Source organism: Oncorhynchus kisutch, linkage group LG6 (genome assembly GCF_002021735.2).
Source record: "Oncorhynchus kisutch isolate 150728-3 linkage group LG6, Okis_V2, whole genome shotgun sequence".
Taxonomy (NCBI): domain Eukaryota; kingdom Metazoa; phylum Chordata; class Actinopteri; order Salmoniformes; family Salmonidae; genus Oncorhynchus; species Oncorhynchus kisutch.
The window spans coordinates 25,755,524-25,776,658 of NC_034179.2; the positions used below are offsets into that span (position 1 = coordinate 25,755,524).

Sequence of the window (21,135 nt, forward strand, 5' to 3'; positions counted from 1 at the left end):
GTCAGCCGGTTCGCAGTGACCCCTCCTGGCTGATTTGAGGACATATAGGGACCCAGCCTCAGCCCAGCGAAAAAAAGATGGGAGGGATCATAGACTGATTGGGAAACAGTGTGGAAGTAGTCTGTTGACTAACCTGTGCATTTAGCGTACTTTAGAACAGGACTCTCCAACCCGGTTCCTGGAGAGCTACCCTCATGTAGGTTTTTGCTCCAAACCCAGTTGTAATTGACCAGGAGTGAAAACCTACAGTATTGTATCTCTCCAGGAATAGGGTTAGAGAGCCCTGCATTGAATGATTGTGTGCAAAAAATATATATTATCTTAGTAGGTTATAGGTCCCTACTGTAGGCTACTGATACAGGCTATTGTCTGTAATTTCATATAAATAAGCATGTCAAAAGTAGCCTAGTCTATAGGCCTGGCCTAGGCTATTGTAGCCATACTTCCTAACTTTGTCAATTTTTTTCCCAATTGAACAGGCTCATTTTTGATAGAAAATATTATGTAGGATCATTAACAATTAAACAAAAGTTTGGAAAGTTAAACTCAGCAAAAAAAGAAAATCCTCTCACTGTCAACTGTGTTTATTTTCAGCAAACTTAACATGTGTAAATATTTGTATGAACATATGATTCAACAACTGAGACATAAACTGAACACGTTCCACAGACATGTCACTAACAGAAATTGAATAATGTGCCCCTGAACAAAGGGGGGGTTCCAAATAAAAAGTAACAGTCAGTATTTGGTGTGGCCACCAGCTGCATTAAGTACTGCAGTGCATCTCCTCCTCATGGACTGCACCAGATTTGCCAGTTCTTGCTGTGAGATGTTACCCCCCTCTTCCACCAAGGCACCTGCAAGTTCCCGGACATTTCTGGGGGGAATGGCCCTAGCCCTCACCCTCCGATCCAACAGGTCCCAGATGTTCTCAATGGGATTGAGATCCGTGCTCTTCGCTGGCCATGGCAGAACACTGACATTCCTGTCTTGCAGGAAATCACACACAGAACGAGCAGTATGGCTGGTGGCATTGTCATGCTGGAGGGTCATGTCAGGATGAGCCTGCAGGAAGGGTACCATATTTATTTTTATTTATTTTTTACCTTTATTTAACTAGGCAAGTCAGTTAAGAACAAATTCTTATTTTCAATGACGGCCTAGGAACAGTGGGTTAACTGCCTGTTCAGGGGCAGAACGACAGATTTGTACTTTGTCAGCTTGAGGGTTTGAACTTGCAACCTTCCGGTTCCTAGTCCAATGCTCTAACCAATAGGCTACCCTGCCGCCACAAGGGAGGAGGATGTCTTCCCTGTAAAGCACAGCATTGAGATCACCTGCAATGACAACAAGCTCAGTCCGATGATGCTTTGACCCACGCCCCAGACCATGACGGACCCTCCACCTCCAAATCGATCCCGCTCCAGAGTACAGGCCTCGGTGTAACGCTCAGTCCTTCGATGATAAACACAAATCCGACCATCACCCCTGGTGAGACAAAACCACGACTCGTCAGTGAAGAGCACTTTTTGCCAGTCCTGTCTGGTCCAGCGACGGTGGGTTTGTGCCCATAGGCGACGTTGTTGTCGGTGATGTCTGGTGAGGACCTGCCTTACAACAGGCCTACAAGCCCTCAGTCCAGCACCTCTCAGCCTATTGCAGACAGTCTGAGCACTGATGGAGGGATTGTGCGTTCCTGGTATAACTCAGGCAGTTGTTGTTGCAGTCCTGTACCTGTCCCGAAGGTGTGATGTTCGGATGTACCGATCCTGTGCAGGTGTTGTTACACGTGGTCTGCCACTGCGAGGACGATCAGCTGTCCATCCTGTCTCCCTGTTGCGCTGTCTTAGGTATCTCACAGTACGGACATTGCAATTTATTGCCCTTCATGCAGATGAGCAGGGACCCTGGGCATCTTTCGTTTGGTGTTTTTCAGAGTCAGTAGAAAGGCCTCTTTAGTGTCTTAAGCTTTCATAACCGTGACCTTAATTGCCTACCATCTGTAAACTGTTAGTGTCTTAATGACCGTTCTAGATGCAATTTCGAAATTTGGCTGTGCACCAGGAGTTTTTCTCTTGTTATATCAGTCACTGAAAGTCACTCAATTAATGTTTATTAATTGTTAATGGTTCATTGAACAAGCATGGGAAACAGTGTTTAAACCCTTTACAATAAAGATCTTTGAAGTTATTTGGATTTTTACTCATTTTCTTTGAACGACAAGGTCCTGAAAAAGGGAAATTTCTTGTTTTGCTGAGTTTATATCTTACATGACCATTTAGGAAAACAAATCAAGTGTATTTAAAAAAAAAATACAATCCTCATCTGGACTAACGTTGAATGGCATGTGGTTCGTCATACACAAAGGACCATGATAAAGGCATTTCAGAAAAGCATAGTCCCTAACTGTTCATCATTTAAAGGGATAGTTAACACAAATTACAAAATAACACTTCAGTTTCCTTAGCCTCTAAGCCAGGGGTGTCAAACTCATTCCACAGAGGACTGAGTGTCTGTGTGTTTGTGTTTTTTTCTTTCAATTAAGACCTAGACAACCAGGTGAGGGGAGTTCCTTACTCATTGGTGACCTTAATTCAACAATCCAATACAAGGGTGGAGCAAAAACATGCAGACATTCGACCCTCGGTGGAATGAGTTTGACACGAGCTGTAAGCAGTCTTTGAACAAGGTATGACAGCAATCCATGCTTCGGGTTCATTTCCTTGGCACCAAATGCATCTGTGGAACAAATCTCATTCGAGTCATGGGACCAATATTTGTCACGCATCATGTTAAAATCATCTATAAGTGACTTTGTTGAGCTTTACAATCAATTTCAGATACTTTTGGATGATTTGGACATGATGCACGGAAAATGCTAATATCGGTCCCATGACTTGAATGGGATTTGTGTTACAAATGTTAAAACGTTAGCATTTAGAAGCCATGCAAGGGGAAAAAAACAAAGCATGGATTGCTGAAATACCTTGTCCAGTATCTGTTTACAGTGTAAAGAAACCAATGTGATAATTTATCATTTGAGTGAACTATCCCTTTAACAGCTGTCCTACTTTACTTGGTTAGAGTTCAGATGTAGGTGTAGCATATCTCCTTTATTCTTTGCCTGTTTCGATGATATGTTTCTTTTCATAGGCTACATGGAACAAAACACAATAGTATTCACTGTTAATTCTGGAATCATTTTATTCAGTGATCTACAAAAATGTATGACATTGTTTTCCTGGAGATCCAATTTACCAAACCAAGGCATCTAAAGTTAGTGCTTGGTTCTGAAATGGGCTCACTGCTCAACAGTGCATTCTTGATACATTCTTTGCTACGAAGTTCACAACTAGTTCACTACAGATGCTCTCCTTCCCTAATGGAATTTTGGGCAATTTTGTTTTTCTTATTGTTTTTCATGTGAACACAGTCCGAGTGAACACATTCTCAGTTGCTCAAAAGATACCTCGTTAAAGTTACTCAAGTCATCTTCTAATCAAGAGGAAAAGAGCAATTTTCTCTAAGAATCACTAGATTCTAACATGAGGTAAAACTGGTATGGTACTGAGAAAATCATTTTATGACAAAATGCCCCCCAAAAACTTTAACAATAATAGCTTGATAAATGGTCAAAATAATTAGTTTATTGTACAGTGCATTCGGGAAAGTATTCAGACCCCTTGACTTCTTCCACATTTTGTTTCGTCACAGCCTTATTCTCAAATGGATTAAATGAAATGTTTTCCTCATCAATCTACACACAATACAGAAATACATTATTTATATAAGTATTCAGACCCTTTCCTGTAAGACTCGAAAATGAGCTCAGGTGCATCCTGTTTCCATTGATCATCCTTGAAATGTTTCTACAACTTGATTGGAGTCCACCTGTGTTAAATTCAATTGATTGGACATGATATGGAAAGGCACACACCTGTCTATATAAGGTCCCACAGTTGACAGTGCATGTCAGAGCAAAAACCAAGCCATGAGGTCGAAGGAATTGTCCCTAGAACTCCGAGATATGAAGTTTGGAACCACCAAGACTATTCTTAGGCTGCCCGGCCAAAATTAGCAATCAGGGGAGAAGGGTCTTGGTCAGGGGGGTGACCAAGCACCCGATGGTCACTTTGACAGAGCTCCAGAGTTCTTCTGTGGAAAGACAATCATCACTGCAGCACTCCACCAATCAGGCCATTATTGTAGAGTGGCCAGAAGGAAGCCACTCCTCAGTAAAAGACACATGACAGCCCGCTTGGAGTTTCCCGAAAGGAACCTAAAGGACTCATGAGAAACAAGATAATCTGGTCTGATGAAATCAAGATTGAACTCTTTGGCCTGAAAGCTAAGCATCACATCTGGAGGAAACCTGGCACCATCCCTACGGTGAAGCATGGTGGTTGCTGCAACATGCTGTGGGCATGTTTTTCAGCGGCAGGGACTGGAAGACTAGTCAGGATCGAGGGAAAGAGCCTTGATGAAAACCTGCTACAGAGCACTCAGGACCTTGGACTGGGGTGAAGGTTCACCTTCCAATAGGACAACGCCCCTAAGCACACAGTCAAGACAATGCAGAAGTTGCTTCGGGACAAGTCTCTGAATGTGCTTGAGTGGCCCAGCCACTCAACCCAATCAAACATCTCTGGAGAGACCTGAAAATAGCTGTGCAGCGATACTCCCCATCCAACCTGACAGAGCTTGAGAGGATCTGCAGAGAAGAATGTGAGAAACTCCCAAATACAGGTTTACCAAGCTTGTAGCGTGATACCCAAGAAGACTTGAGGCTGTCATCGCTGCCAAAGCTACTACAACAAAGTATTGAGTAAATGGTCTGAACACTTATGTAAATGTGATATTTCAGTTAAAGTTTTTTTGTACATTTGCAGGAATTTCTTAACCTGTTTTTGCTTTGTCATTATTGGGTATTGTGTGTAGATTGATGAAAAAAATAGGTTAAGGATCATTTTAGGATAAGGCTGTAACGTAACAAAATGTGAGAAAAGTCGAGGGGTCTGAATACTTTCCGAATGCACTGAATATGTTGTAATAGTGGCAAGTGTTATGTCCTTTTGAAACCAAATCATTGGTTATATTATAGATGTTATATGAATAGTTACCAAGGTGGTTGCATTTGTACCCATGTACACTCCAGGCATAAGCAACACATTTTCTTTTAGTTAGAGTAGTAGAATACACAAGGTGCAATTTAGAAATTTGGCTGTGCATCAGAAGATTTTCTCTTGTTCTATCAGTCACTGAAAGTCACTCAATTAGCCATGTCAGCTAATCATTTTTTGATTAGTAAGTTATTCTAGCCAGTTATCTAAACATGTAATAATCATGGCCAAATACTGACCGGGCATGCAGAGCAGGTGCCCAGGGACCGTGACCTCCAGGGGGAACCTCATTGATCCAGGGGGCCCTCTCATTCAGATATCATTAACATGTCAAGTATTGACAAAATGTGTAGAATTGCAGAAAGCTTGCTTTAAAACTGGAACATTTCCCTACTCCTTAAAGTAAAATGTGTAGAATTGCAGAAAGCTTGCTTTAAAACTGGAACATTTCCCTACTCCTTAAAGTAAAATGTGTAGAATTGCAGAAAGCTTGCTTTAAAACTGGAACATTTCCCTACTCCCTAAGGTAAAATGTGTAGAATTGCAGGAAATTAACTTTTAAACATACATTTTTCCCATAGCATGCAAAGGAGGAGAACCCATAGTATGCAAAAGCACACAGACTGTATGTGCTCACATTTATGTTTGTACAGGGCCAGCCCTAGCCTTTTGGGGACCCTAAGCAGGATTTGGTTAGTGGGCCACCCCACTTCTCGGGCAAAACATTTTAATTAAATCTCGCTAAGGGCCCCCAAAAGGCTTGGGTCCGGCCCTGTACACAGAAATGTGAGCATGTAGTCTGTATGGTTTTGCATACTATAGGTTCTCCTCTTTTGTGTGCTATGGGAATTTCTCAAGATTAACTGCAAAAGACTTAAATGACTGTTGCTTTTGTACTCTGTCTTACTGTAAACAACTGAAATCAATCGTCAGATGAACAAATGCAATCAGAGGAGGAAGCAAGGGAAGAATATTTAAAGGAAAGGACAGATTGATAGTTCACAGCCAGGACTTCTTGCCTCTGCCTGTTTTGGACATGTTGACCAGTTTGGCCTTAGTGCGTTCTTTCTCATCTGGGCTCCTCTTGGAGGTGCACTCTACTATGGAGTCCGTCTCAAAGGAGATGGCAGGGGTGTGGGTTGACAAGATGCCACTGCTCTTCTCCTGGGACATGGGAGGGGGGGTCTGCAGGACCACCCTGCCTCGTAGGGAGTGTTTGAGCTGCAGCAGCAGAGGGTTGTGGTTGTGATACAGGTCCATGCGTTCCACAGGGTCCCTCTCTGGCTCGCAACATGTGGAGCAGGCCGAGCACAATACATGGAAAATATAGACCCAGCCCAGGTAGTGCAGCTCCACAATGTTCATGATGAAGCATCCCAGGCTGATGCTGAACATGAAGTTGAGGAAGATGGTCTTCTCCGTGGCACGAGACACGAAGCAGTCAGTCCGGTTGGGACAGGGGTAGGTCTCACAGCGGAACAGGTGAGGCACTTCAAAGCCAAACAAGTAGTACTGGCCCACCAGGAAGGCTATCTCCATGATGGAGCGCAGCACCACATGGATGATGTAGGTCAGTAGTACCTGGCTGGACAGCTCGGTGGGGTCCTCCCCCACCTCCCTCAAGTCCTCCTCCAGTAGGCTTTGCTCCACACACTCCCCTTCCCGGGCGCCCCACTCCTCCTCATAGTGGGGGTTGAAGGAGGGGCTGCTGGCCCCCACGGCTTCCCCACCCTCCACCCCTACATGTTTGAGCCTTTCACATGCAGGAGGGTGCTTGGCGACCACCTGGATCTTCTCAATCTCTAACTTCTCGTCCTTGGCGATCTTGTGCAACACGTAGACAATGTAGAAGATGGACGGTGTGGAGACAAGTACGATCTGGAAGACCCAGAAGCGCAGGTGTGAGACAGGGGCGAAGGTGTCATAGCAGACGTTGTTGCAACCAGGCTGCAGGGTGTTGCAGGTGAACTTAGACTGCTCATCGCTGTACACCGCGTCCCCTACCAGGGTCACCAGTAGGATGCGGAATATAAGCAGCATGGTCAGCCAGATCTTGCCGATCACCGTGGAGTGGTTCTGCACCTCCGTTAGGAAGCGGCCAAGAATGGACCAGTCTCCCATTTCTTAACCTGGGGGAACACAGATGAAGAATAAACAGCAGCAGGCCTATGCTGTGTTGAACCCACCACACTACAACAGAATTATGCCCCACAGACAACTCAATATTAATGCTACATCATTAATCTTTTGAAGGAGTGAGACATCGATGGAGCCTGCTCATCTGCAACACTGTCTTATTTCCTTGTACTTTATCAACATCTTTTAATAAGTGAGCCATCAATACATGTTAGTCTCACTACTGAAAATGTAGTGTCTATTGCAGGATGGGCTCATGCTCAGTGAACAGAACCATGAAGCCATCAAACACATCAACATCCATGAGGAGCCTCAAAATACTTAGCTGAATTGTCTTTTCATGTCGGCTTTTTGTACTTTCCCATTGATACAGATTAGTGTCTTTATGTGAACACAGAATTTATTTACAAATAAAAAGACGAACTGTTTACAAACTATGTTTGAGCCCTTCTCTATGTGTTATGTCGATGTTTTTGGTTTTATATACAGTTGAAGTCTTAAGTTTACATAAACCTTAGCCAAATACATTTAAACTCAGTTTCACAATTCCTGACATTTAATCCTAGTAAAAATTCCTTGTTTTAGGTCAGTTAGCATCACCACTTTACTTTAAGAATGTGAAATGTCAGAATAATAGTAGAGAGAATTATTTATTTCGGCTTTTATTTCTTTCCTCACATTCCCATTGGGTCAGAGGTTTACATACACTCAATTAGTATTTGGTAGCGTTGCATTTAAATTGTTTAACTTGGGTCAAACCCACAATAAATTGGGTGAATTTTGGCTCATTCCTCCTGACAGAGCTGGTGTAACTGAATCAGGTTTGTAGGCCTCCTTAATCACACACGCTTTTTTCAGTTCTGCCCATGAATGTTCTAAAGGATTGAGGTCAGGTCTTTGTGATGGCCACTCCAATACCTTGACTTTGTTGCCCTTAAGCCATTTTGCCACAACTTTGGAAGTACGCTTGGGGTCATTGTCCATTTGGAAGACCCATTTGCGACCAAGCTGTAACTTCCTGACTGACGTCATGAGATGTAGCTTCAATATATCCACATAATTTTCCTTCCTCATGATGCCATCTATTTTGTGAAGTGCACCAGTCCCTCCTGCAGCAAAGCACCTTCACAACATGATGCTGCCACCCCCGTGCTTCACGGTTGGGATGGTGTTCATCGGCTTGCAAGCATCCCCCTTTTTCCTCCAAACATAACGATGGTCATTATGGCCAAACAGTTTCATCAGTCCAGAGGATTTTCTCCAAAACGTACGATCTTTGTCCCCATGTGCAGTTGCAAACTGTAGTCTGAATTTTTATGGCGGTTTTGGAGCAGTGGCTTCTTCCTTGCTGAGCGGCCTTTCAGGTTGGGTCGATATAGGACTCGTTTTACTGTGGATATAGATACTTATGTACCTGTTTCCAACCAGCATCTTCACAAGGTCCTTTGCTGTTGTTCTGGGATTAATTTGCACTTTTCACACCAAAGTACGTTCATCTCTAGGAGACAGAACGGGTCTCCTTCCTGAGCGGTATGATGGCTGCGTGGTGCCATGGTGTTTATACGCCTTCAGGTGTTTGGAAATTGCTCCCAAGAATGATCCAGACTGGTGGAGGTCTACAATATTTTTTTCTGAGGTCTTGGCTGATATTTCTTTTGATTTTCTCATGATGTCAAGCAAAGAGGCACTGAGTTTGAAGGTAGGCCTTGAAATACATCCACAGGTACACCTCCAATTGACTCAAATGATGTCAATTAGCCTATCAGAAGCTTCTAAAGCCATGACATCATTTTCTGGAATTTTCCAAGCTGTTTAAAGGCACTGTGAACTTAGTGTATGTAAACTTCTGACCCACTAGAATTGTGATACAGTGATTTATAAGTGAAATAATCTGTCATTAAACAATTTTTGGAACAATTACATGTGTCATGCACAAAGTAGATGTCCTAACCGACTTGCCAAAACTACAGTTTGTTAACAAGATATTTGTGGAGTGGTTGAAAAATGAGTTTTAATGACTCCAACCTAAGTGTATGTAAACTTCTGACTCCATCTGTATGTGTTGTTTAATTTAGTGATCTTGGTTATTCTAAATACTATGGGAAAAAATGCTTCATTTAAATGATTATGATGTAGAAAGAGAAAATGAAAAATAGGTTACACTCTAATAATACCAACAGACACAAACTACATAACTAATAATAATACCTCACTAATTGAATAAATGTACACTTTGTAAATGTACCCTACCCCTCCACTCAACCTATTCAACAACAGTCCATGGTGAAAAGGAAAACACTGACTGCAGACTGTCATTGCCAAAATGCAAAAACAGCTGAAAATGTCCACATGGCACATACAGATCCTAATAAATTATTTCTGGAGGAACTTACCTTAGGAAAATGTCTTTCTTTCCTATCCAAATCTGGAAAAATGCCAAAGCAAGCAATCTGCATAACTATATTTGATGTGGGAGATGGTTGCTGGACGTTATGGAGTCTATTGAGCTGGATGAGGAGAGAATGGGCTGACCAGACATATTCCCAAACTCTGAAACACTCATTGTACTGTATGTGAACAAAGGCTTTCAACATACAGTGGGACAAAGACTTAAATGTACAATGGGGGGCACCTTTTCTGAACAGCTGTTCACAGTCAAGCATAGAGTTCAAAGAACGTGCTGGAAAAAAATTGCAACAATACTGATTTGTGAATTGATATCTGCCTGCTTTTAAAAGGTAGAGCTGAGGAAATGGGATAAAAATCAATCATGTGAGACACCCATACCTATCTATTTACAATTTGCTGGATAATTGCAATAAAATAAAGTAATGGTCAACCTTTAGGATAATATAATTCTAAAGCATCTTCATAACCATGTCTTTATTTCAACATAACCAGCTAAATTTACAATGACAATTCCAGGTGGCAGTACTACTAGGTCTACTATTGGATGTATAGTTATCCACAGATCCACTTGCTGAGTCAGTCCTTGTTTTTACAGATTCATTTATCCCAATGCCCTGAAACCTTATACCAGTTGAGTTATCAGCCATCCGCAAAGTAAAAACAAACAGGCTAATCTGCAAATGTTCTCATTTTCCATCTTGTTAGTATTGTGGCTTGGTCAGGCCTAATTTATTGTAGATCATTAGTTAGCAGTTAGGAACACTCAGGACACAAGGTCAAAACAATAGGTGTACAATCCCTTACAAAAGACACTGGCAATATGTGTTTCTCTATTTCATTTAGATATTTTGTATTGAAGCATATAACTATTTTCTATAATATACATGATTTAGGAAACAATTCTCGCCATTGGCACAGGTTGAGAACAGTTAATGATCCTTCCACATAGAATTGGCTTTCCAGACATATAGATCTTTTGTCAGGTGATATTTCCATTTATTGCACATATAAAATATAAACGACATACAGCTACTGTGCATATATAATTACTGTACAACCTGAAGAGAGGTGCATTCCATTCACCTTCTACTGATGTTAAGAACTGCATGCTCTCTCCTCTCACCTTGGTCACAAGGGCCCAGTTTTTCAAAAGTCACTTTGATGGATTTTGGCAATCAGATAGGATTAAAAATTTGAATTGTTTTTTTCAAAACTAAAAAATTTGATTCTGATCTTCCGGATAGGGATTTCGCAATTCAATCTGACCTTTAATCAGGATTAAACGTCATTTTTGCGTTATTCAAAACTCAAAGGTAGTGATTAGCATAGCTTTAATGCCGAAAATCAGGATTATCTTGATCTCACTGGAAGGGTGGATTCAGGGTGGATTTAGAAAGCCGAAAGGCACTACAACCAATACATTTCAATGTAACTAATGTGAAAAGGTTTAAAAAACATTCTTACATCTGAAAATCAAAGGTTTGTTATGTTAAATGAAAGCGCGAACCACAGCATTTAACCAAGGCAAGGTGACTGGGAACATGGATGAGTACAAAAAGACCAGATATGCCTTCTGTAAGACAATCAAACAGGCAAAATGTCAGTCCAAAGACAAAGTGGAGTTGCAATTCAATGGCTCATACGTTCAGTGCATTCGGAAAGTATTCAGACCCCTTCACTTTTTACACACTTTGTTACGTTACAGCCTTATTCTAAAATTGATTAAATTGTTTTTTTCCCTCAACTCTACACACAATACCCCATAATGACAAAGCAAAAACTGTCTTTTAGAAATGTTTGCTAAATTATTAAAAAATAACTAAAATATTACATTTACATAAATATTCAGAACCTTTACTCAGTACTTTGCTGAGGAACCTTTGGCAGCGATTACAGCCTCGAGGCTTCTTGGGTATGACGCTACAAGGTTGGCACACCTTTATTTTGGGAGGTTCTCACATTCTTCTCTACAGATCCTCTCAAACTCTGTCAGGTTGGATGGGGAGCGTCGCTGCACAGCTATTTTAAAGTCTCTCCAGAGATGTTTGATCGGGTTCAAGTCCGGGCTCTGGCTGGGCCACTCAAGGACAATCAGAGACTTGTCCCGAAGCCACTTCTGCGTTGTCTTGGCTGTGTATTTAGTGTCAATGTCCTGTTGGAAGGTGAACCTTCATCCCAGTCTGAGGTCCTGAGAGCTTTGGAACAGGTTTTCATCAAGGATCTCTGTACTTTGCTGTGTTCATCTTTGCCTCAATCATGACTAGTCTCCCAGTCCCTGCAGCGGAAAAACATCCCCACAGCTTGATTCTGCCACCACCATTTTGTATTTATTTAACCAGGTAGGCCAGTTGAGAACAAGTTCTCATTTACAACTGCGACATGGCCAAGATAAAGCAAAGCAGTGTGACAAAAACAACAACACAGAGTTACACATGGGATAAACAAATGTACAGTCAACAACACAATAGAAAAAATATATGTACAGTGTGTTCAAATGTAGTAAGGTTAGGGAGGTAAGGCAATAAATAGTCCATAGTGGCGAAATAATTACGATTTAGCATGAACACTGGAGTGATAGATGTGCAGATGATGATGTGCAAGTAGAGATACTGGGGTGCAAAAGAACAAAAAATAAATAACATTATGGGGATGAGGTAGTTGGGTGGGCTATTTACAAATGGGCTGTGTACAGGTACAGTGATCGGTAAGCAGCTCTGACAGCTGATGCTTAAAGTTAGTGAGGGAGATAAAAGTCTCCAGCTTCAGCTATTTTTGCAATTCGTTCCAGTCATTGACAGCAGAGAACTGGAAGGAAAAGCGGCCAAAGGATGCTTCACCGTAGGGATGGTGCCAGGTTTCCTTCAGACGTGACGCTTGGCATTCAAGTCAAGAGTTCAATCTTGGTTTCATCAGACCAGAGACAATAGTATTCTTGGTCACCTCCCTGACCAAGGCCTCCCCCAATTGCTCAGTTTGGCCAGGTGGCCAGAGTCTTGGTGGTTCCAAACTTCTTGTTTGGAAGTTTTTTGGTACCCTTCCCCAGATCTGTGCCTCGATACAATCATATCTCGGAGCTCTAGGGACAATTCCTTCGACCTCATGGCTTGGTTTTTGCTCTGACATGCACTGTCAACTGTGAGACCTTATATAGACAGGAGTGTGCCTTTCCAAATCATGTCCAACAAATGGAATTCTCCACAGGTAGACTACAATCAAGTTGTAGAAACATCTCAAGTATGATCCATGGAAACAGGATGCACCTGAGCTCAATTTCTAGTCTCATAGCGAAGGTTCTGAATACTTATGTAAATAAGGTATTTCGGTTTAAAATGTTAAATACATTTGTAAACAATTCTAAAAACCTGTTTTCACTTTGTCATTATGGGGTATCGTGTGTTGATTGCTGAAGATTTTTTGTATTTAATCCATTTTAGAACAAGGCTGTCACGAAACAAAATGTGGAAGAAGTCAAGGGGTCTGAATACTTTCCGAATTAACTGTATGTGGCAGGGACACCATGTCACGCCCTGGTCTTAGTATTTTGTGTTTTCTATATTTATTTGGTCAGGCTAGGGTGTGACATGGGTTTATTTTGTGTTGTGTTTATGTATGGGGGTTTTTTATAGGTTTTGGGATTGTGGCTTAGTGGGGGTTTTCTAGCAGAGTCTATGGCTGCCTGAGGCGGTTCTCAATCAGAGTCAGGTGATTCTCGTTGTCTCTGATTGGGAACCATATTTAGGTAGCCCGGGTTTCACTGTGTGTTTGTGGGTGATTGTTCCTGTCTCTGTGTTAGTCGTCACCAGACAGGCTGTATAGGTTTTCACGTTCCGTTTCTTGTTTTTGTATTTTGTCGTGTTTATTCATTTCATTAAACATGTATCGAACTAACCACGCTGCATTTTGGTCCGACTCTCCTTCGACGGAAGAAAACCGTAACACTCCAGACTATCATAGATTATAAACTATATCTATTGTTTTTTTGTTGTTGTGTGATTTGGAATAATCCCCTCTACCACACGGAACCCCATTAATCTACTGACGGAACGCAAGAGGTGGCTAATAACAGACCTCTATCCTATGCTAGCTTCCTACCGATGGCCTGGCTAGCTGTCTAAATCGCTGTGACCCCCAACCAACCTCTACTCACTGGACCCTTTTGATCACTCGACTAAGCATGCCTCTCCTTAATGACAATATGCCTTGTCCATTGCTGTTCTGGTTAGTGTTTATTGGCTTATTTCACTGTAGAGCCTCTAGTCCTGCTCACTATACCTTATCCAACCTATTAGTTCCACCACCCACACATGCAATGACCACTCCTGGTTTCAATGATGTTTCTAGAGACAATATCTCTCTCTTCATCACTCAATACCTAGGTTTACCTCCACTGTATTCACATCCTACCATACCTTTGTCTGTACATTATACCTTGATGCTATTTTATCGCCCCCAGAAACCTCCTTTTACTCTCTGTTCCAGACGTTCTAGACGACCAATTCTTATTGCTTTTAGCCGTACCCTTATTCTACTCCTCCTCTGTTCCTCTGGCGATGTAGAGGTGAATCCAGGCCCTGCAGTGCCTAGCTCCACTCCTATTCCCCAGGCGCTCTCTTTTGACGACTTCTGTAACCATAATAGCCTTGGTTTCATGCATGTTAACATTAGAAGCCTCCTCCCTAAGATTGTTCTATTCACTGCTTTAGCACACTCTGCCAACCCAGATGTTCTAGCTGTGTCTGAATCCTGGATTAGGAAGACCACCAAAAATTCTGACATTTTAATCCCAAACTACAACATTTTCAGACAAGATAGAACTGCCAAAGGGGGCGGTGTTGCAATCTATTGCAAAGATAGCCTGCAGAGTTCTGTCCTACTATCCAGGTCTGTACCCAAACAATTTGAACTTCTACTTTTAAAAATCCACCTCTCTAAAAACAAGTCTCTCACCATTGCCGCCTGCTATAGACCACCCTCTGCCCCCAACTGTGCTCTGGACACCATATGTGAACTGATTGCCCCCCATCTATCTTCAGAGCTCATGCTGCTAGGCGACCTAAACTGGAACATGCTTAACACCCCAGCCATCCTACAATCTAAACTTGATGCCCTCAATCTCACACAAATTATCAATGAACCTACCAGGTACCTCCCCAAAGCCTTAAACACGGGCACCCTCATAGACATCATCCTAACCAACTTGCCCTCTAAATACACCTCTGCTGTCTTCAACTAAGATCTCAGCGATCACTGCCTCATTGCCTGCATCCGTAATGGGTCAGCGGTCAAACGACCTCCACTCATCACTGTCAAACGCTCCCTGAAACACTTCAGCGAGCAGGCCTTTCTACTCGACCTGGCCGGGGTATCCTGGAAGGATATTGATCTCATCCCGTCAGTAGAGGATGCCTGAATATTTTTTTTAAATGCCTTCCTAACCATCTTAAATAAACATGCCCCATTCAAGAAATTTAGAACCAGGAACAGATATAGCCCTTGGTTCTCCCCAGACCTGACTGCCCTTAACCAACACAAAAACATCTGCATTAGCAACGAACAGCCCCCGTGATATGCAGCTGTTCAGGGAAGCTAGAAACCATTATACACAGGCAGTTAGAAAAGCCAAGGCTAGCTTTTTCAAGCAGAAACGTTCTTCCTGCAACACTAACTCAAAAAAGTTCTGGGACACTGTAAAGTCCATGGAGAATAAGAACACCTCCTCCCAGCTGCCCACTGCACTGAAGATAGGAACCACTGTCACCACTGATAAATCCACCAAAATTGAGAATTTCAATAAGCATTTTTCTACGGCTGGCCATGCTTTCCACCTGGCTACTCCTACCCTGGTCAACAGCACTGCACCCCCCACAGCAACTCGCCCAAGCCTTCCCCATTTCTCCTTCTCCCAAATCCGTTCAGCTGATGTTCTGAAAGAGCTGCGAAATCTGGACCCCTACAAATCAGCCGGGCTAGACAATCTGGACCCTTTCTTTCTAAAATGATCTGACGAAATTGTTGCCACCCCTATTACTAGCCTGTTCAACCTCTCTTTCGTGTCGTCTGAGATTCCCAAAGAGTGTAAAACAGCTGCGGTCATCCCCCTCTTCAAAGGGGGGGACACTCTTGACCCAAACTGCTACAGACCTATATCTATCCTACCGTGCCATTCTAAGGTCTTCGAAAGCCAAGTCAACAAACAGATTACCGACCATTTCGAATCTCACCATACCTTCTCTGCTATGCAATCTGGTTTCAGAGCTGGTCGTGGGTGCACCTCAGCCACGCTCAAGGTCCTAAACGATATCTTAACCGCCATCGATAAGAAACATTACTGTGCAGCCGTATTCATTGATCTGGCCAAGGCTTTCGACTCTGTCAATCACCACATCCTCATCGGCAGACTCGACAGCCTTGGTTTCTCAAATGATTGCCTCGCCTGGTTCACCAACTACTTCTCTGATAGAGTTCAGTGTGTCAAATCGGAGGGTCTGCTGTCCGGACCTCTGGCAGTCTCTATGGGGGTGCCACAGGGTTCAATTCTTGGACCGACTCTCTTCTCTGTATACATCAATGAGGTCGCTCTTGCTGCTGGTGAGTCTCTGATCCACCTCTACGCAGACGACACCATTCTGTATACTTCTGGCCCTTCTTTGGACACTGTGTTAACAACCCTCCAGGCAAGCTTCAATGCCATACAACTCTCCTTCCGTGGCCTCCAATTGCTCTTAAATACAAGTAAAACTAAATGCATGCTCTTCAACCAATCGCTACCTGCACCTGCCCGCCTGTCCAACATCACTACTCTGGACGGCTCTGACTTAGAATACGTGGACAACTACAAATACTTAGGTGTCTGGTTAGACTGTAAACTCTCCTTCCAGACCCATATCAAACATCTCCAATCCAAAGTTAAATCTAGAATTGGCTTCCTATTTCGCAACAAAGCATCCTTCACTCATGCTGACAAACATACCCTTGTAAAACTGACCATCCTACCAATCCTCGACTTTGGCGATGTCATTTACAAAATAGCCTCCAATACCCTGCTCAACAAATTGGATGCAGTCTATCACAGTGCAATCCGTTTTGTCACCAAAGCCCCATATACTACCCACCATTGCGACCTGTACGCTCTCTTGGCTGGCCCTCGCTTCATACTCGTCGCCAAACCCACTGGCTCCATGTCATCTACAAGACCCTGCTAGGTAAAGTCCCCCCTTATCTCAGCTCGCTGGTCACCATAGCATCTCCCACCTGTAGCACACGCTCCAGCAGGTATATCTCTCTAGTCACCCCCAAAACCATTATTTCTTTGGCCGCCTCTCAATCCAGTTCTCTGCTGCCAATGACTGGAACGAACTACAAAAATCTCTGAAACTGGAAACACTTATCTCCCTCACTAGCTTTAAGCACCAACTGTCAGAGCATTTCACAGATTACTGTACCTGTACATAGCCCACCTATAATTTAGCCCAAACACCTACCTCTTTCCCTACTGTATTTAATTAATTTATTTATTTTGCTCCTTTGCACCCCATTATTTTTATTTCTACTTTGCACATTCTTCCATTGCAAGTGTTCCATTCCAGTGTTTTACTTGCTATATTGTATTTACTTTGCCACCATGGCCTTTTTTTGCCTTTACCTCCCTTATCTCACCTCATTTGCTCACATCGTATATAGACTTGTCTATACTGTATTATTGACTGTATGTTTGTTTTACTCCATGTGTAACTCTGTGTCGTTGTATGTGTCGAACTGCTTTGCTTTATCTTGGCCAGGTCGCAATTGTAAATGAGAACTTGTTCTCAACTTGCCTACATGGTTAAATAAAGGTGAAATAAAAATAAATAAATAAATAAATAAAGGGGAAACCCTTTATAGCCTTGTTTCCCCTTTATAGTCTTGCTCCCAGACAAGCTAAACACCTTCTTTGCCCTGCTTCGAGGAAAACACTGTGCCGCTCACAAGGACTGTGAGCTTTTGTTCTCAGTGGCCAGTGTGAATAAGACATTTAAGCATGTTGACCCTCACAAGGCTGCCGGCCCAGACGGCATCCGTAGCTGCGTCCTCAGAGCATGTGACTATCGACTATCACCCCATAGCACTCGATTCTGTCAACTTGAAGTACTTTGAGAGGCTAGTTAAGGATCATATCACCTCCACCTTACCGGACACTCTAAACCCACTACAATTTGCATACCGCCTCAACAAATCCACGGATGACGCAATCCCTATTGCACTGCACACTGCCTTACCCCATCTGGACAAGAGGAATACCTATGTAAGAATGCTGATGATCGACTACAGCTCAGCTTTCAACACCATAGCGCCCTCCAAGCTAATCACTAAGCACAGGGCCCTGGGTCTGAACCCCACCCTGTGCAACTGGGTCCTGGACTTCCTGACGGGCTGACCCCAGGTAGTGAAGGTAGGCAACAACACCTCCGCTACACTGATGCTTAACATGGGGGCCCCACAAACACAGGTGTGTGCTCAGCCCCCTCCTGTACTCTCTGTTCACCCACCAACTCAATCATCAAGTTTGTAGACAACACAATATTGGTAGGAATGATTACCAACTACGAAGAGCCAGACTACAGGAAGGAGGTGAATGCCCTGTGCAGTGGTGCCGGAAATATAACCTCTCCCTCAACGTCAAAACAGCAAAGGAGCTGATCGTGGACTTCAAGAGACAGCAGAGGGAGCACCCCCCCATCCACATCGTTGGGGGCTGCAGTGGAGAAGGTGAAAAGCTTAAAGTTCCTCGGCATGACAACCTGAAATCCACACAGACATTGTGGTGAAAAAGGTTCAACAGCACCTCTTCAACATCAGGAGGCTGAATAAATTTGGCTTGGCCCCTAATATCCTCACAAACGTCTGCAGATGCACCATTGAGAGCATCCTGTCGGGCTGTATCACTGCCTGGTACGGCTACTGCACTGTCCACAACCGCAGGGCTCTCCAGAGGGTGGTTGGGTAAGCCCAACGCATCACCGGGGGCACACTGCCTGCCCTCCAGGACATCTAGAGTACCCGGTGTCACAGTAAGGTCAAGAAGATGATCAAGGACCTCAGACACCCGAGCCACAACCTGTTCACCCCTTTATACCATCTGCTTCTATCTCCAGTCCATCAGACTGCTAATACATTTTCTCCACTAGCTGGCCTCCGCCCAGTACCCTGCCCTGAACTTTAATCACTGTTACTAGCTAGTTACCACACAGTACCACAAAGCACATTAGAGACTGCCTCCCTATGTACACTGAAGAAAAATACAAACGGAACATGGAACAATTTCAAAGATTTTACTGAGTTACATTAGCAGTGGTGTAAAGTACTTAAGTTAAAAAACTTTAAAGTACCACAAGTCGTTTTTTTGGGTATCAGTACTTTACTTTTTATATTTTTGACATCTTTTACTTTTACTCCACTACATCCCTAAAGAAAATTATGTACTTTCTACTCCATACATTTTCCCTGACACCCAAAAGTACTCGTTACATTTTGAATGCAAACACCATTTGCCTTATCCAGTGTGACACATGTCCTTCGCATAGAGTTGATCAGGATGTTGATTGTGGCCTGTGGAATGTTTTCCCACTCCTCTTCAATGGGTGTGTGAAGTTTCTGGATATTAGCAGGAACTGGAACATCCTGTCGTACATGTCGATCCAGAGCATCCCAAACATGCTCATTGTGTGATGTGCAGTTTTGTTATTTTGGGGGATTTCCGTGTATTGTTTGTATTGTTAGGTATTACTGCACTGTTGGAGCTAGGAACATAAGCATTTCACTACACCTGCAATAAAATATGCAAAATATGTGTATGTGACCAATAAGATTTGATTTAAATTGACCTTATAGGTATGAGGTCTGTTGTTATATTGATAAGAGTCAAATAAATGTGTGTACTTTTACCAGTGGTGTAAAGTACTTAAGTAAAAATATTTTTAAGTCCTACTTTGAGTTTGAGTATCTGTACTTTACTATTAATATTTTTATATACTTTAACTTCACTACATTCCTAAAGAAAATGATGTACTTTTTACTCCATACATTTTCCCTGACACCCAAACGTACTCATTACATATTGAATTCTTAGCAGCACAGGGACATAGTTAAATTCATAGACTTATCAAGAGAACAACCCTGGTCATCCCCATTGCCTCTGATCTGACGGACTCACAAATTCTTTATTTGTAAATATTGTCTGAGTTTTGGAGTGTGCCCTTGGCTATACATAAATGGGGGAAAAAAAGAAAACTGTGCCATCTGGTTGGCTTGATATAAGCAATAAGAAATTATTTATACTTTTACTTTTGATACTTAAGTATATATAAAACCAAATATTTTTTAGACCTTTTACTCAAGTAGTATTTTACTGGGTGACTTTTACTTGAGTCATTTTCTATTAAGGTATCTTTACTTTTACTCAAGTATGACATTTGAGCACTTTTTCCACCACTGGTTATAAGTGATGTGCAGGTTCTATTATTTTTAATCAAGGTACCTTTATTTACAGTGAGTGTACAAAAAATATGGAACACCTGCTCTTTCCATTACAGACAGACTGATCAGGTGAATCCACGTGAAAGCATCTTTCATGTGGATTTGGCTCCCGAGTGGTGCAGCGGTCTAAGGCACTGCATCTCAGTGCAAGAGGCATCCCTACAGTCCCTGAATCCAGGCTGTATCACATCTGGATGTGATTGAGAATCCCCTAGGGCACCACACAATTGCCCCAGCGTTGCCTGGGTTTGGCCGGGGTAGGCCGTCATTGTAAATAAGAATTTGATCTTAAATGACTTGCCTAGTTAAATAAAGGTGACATTTAAAAATAAAATAATTTATTAACCTGGTCAGTCTGGCATGGAAAGAGCAGGTGTTCCTTATGTTTTGTACACAGTGTAAATAAAGGTACCTTGATTAAAAATAATAGAACCTGCACATCACTGATTGAATAGGATTTAACAAGTTATATATATATATATATATATAACTTGTTGACAGATTAATTAAGGATTTTTAAGCCTGGAGAAAATGTAGACATGAATTGTATGTGTGCCATTCAGTGGGTGAATGGAAAAGACAAAATATTTAAGTGCCTATACAGACTGTTGTATAACTGTAGACTATCCGCTAACAAATGAGAACAAGACTGTCCTCATTAGGAAACGAAACGCTTTAAAAAAGCCGAGAGATAAACTAGTACTTCCAGCGCCGAGACCCCTAGAGGTCGTAGTTCTTCCATTACGTTTTGTATTAGACCATACGACGTTCTTTGGCGAACCTTGGGGCTATCTATTGTAGTTTTACCACGGATTTTACGAGTTTATGCAAAAAGTATTACCATGGTGCTTGTATTATGTGTAAGGTAATGCGATTCCGAGGTCAAAATGTTCCTCAACATTTATGAAGAACAGCTCCCCAGTATTCCTACATTATGCCATCTGCGGAGCCATTGATT

At 42.5% G+C, this 21,135-nt stretch overlaps 1 protein-coding gene across 1 annotated transcript; it reads right to left on the reverse strand.

The window, feature by feature from the left end:
- Window positions 1-5,836: 5,836 nt before the first annotated feature.
- Window positions 5,837-7,241, reverse strand: LOC109891761 (gap junction delta-2 protein-like). The gene has a single exon (XM_020484247.2). It carries the CDS (start codon window positions 7,239-7,241, stop codon window positions 6,120-6,122), a length of 1,122 nt encoding a protein of 373 aa, XP_020339836.1. The 3' UTR covers window positions 5,837-6,119.
- Between the last annotated feature and the right edge of the window lie 13,894 nt (window positions 7,242-21,135).

What these genes read in the sequence shown, in the direction of transcription:
- LOC109891761 (XM_020484247.2), bottom strand. Translation starts at nt 7,241, where the DNA reads ATGGGAGACTGGTCCATTCTTGGCCGCTTCCTAACGGAGGTGCAGAAC.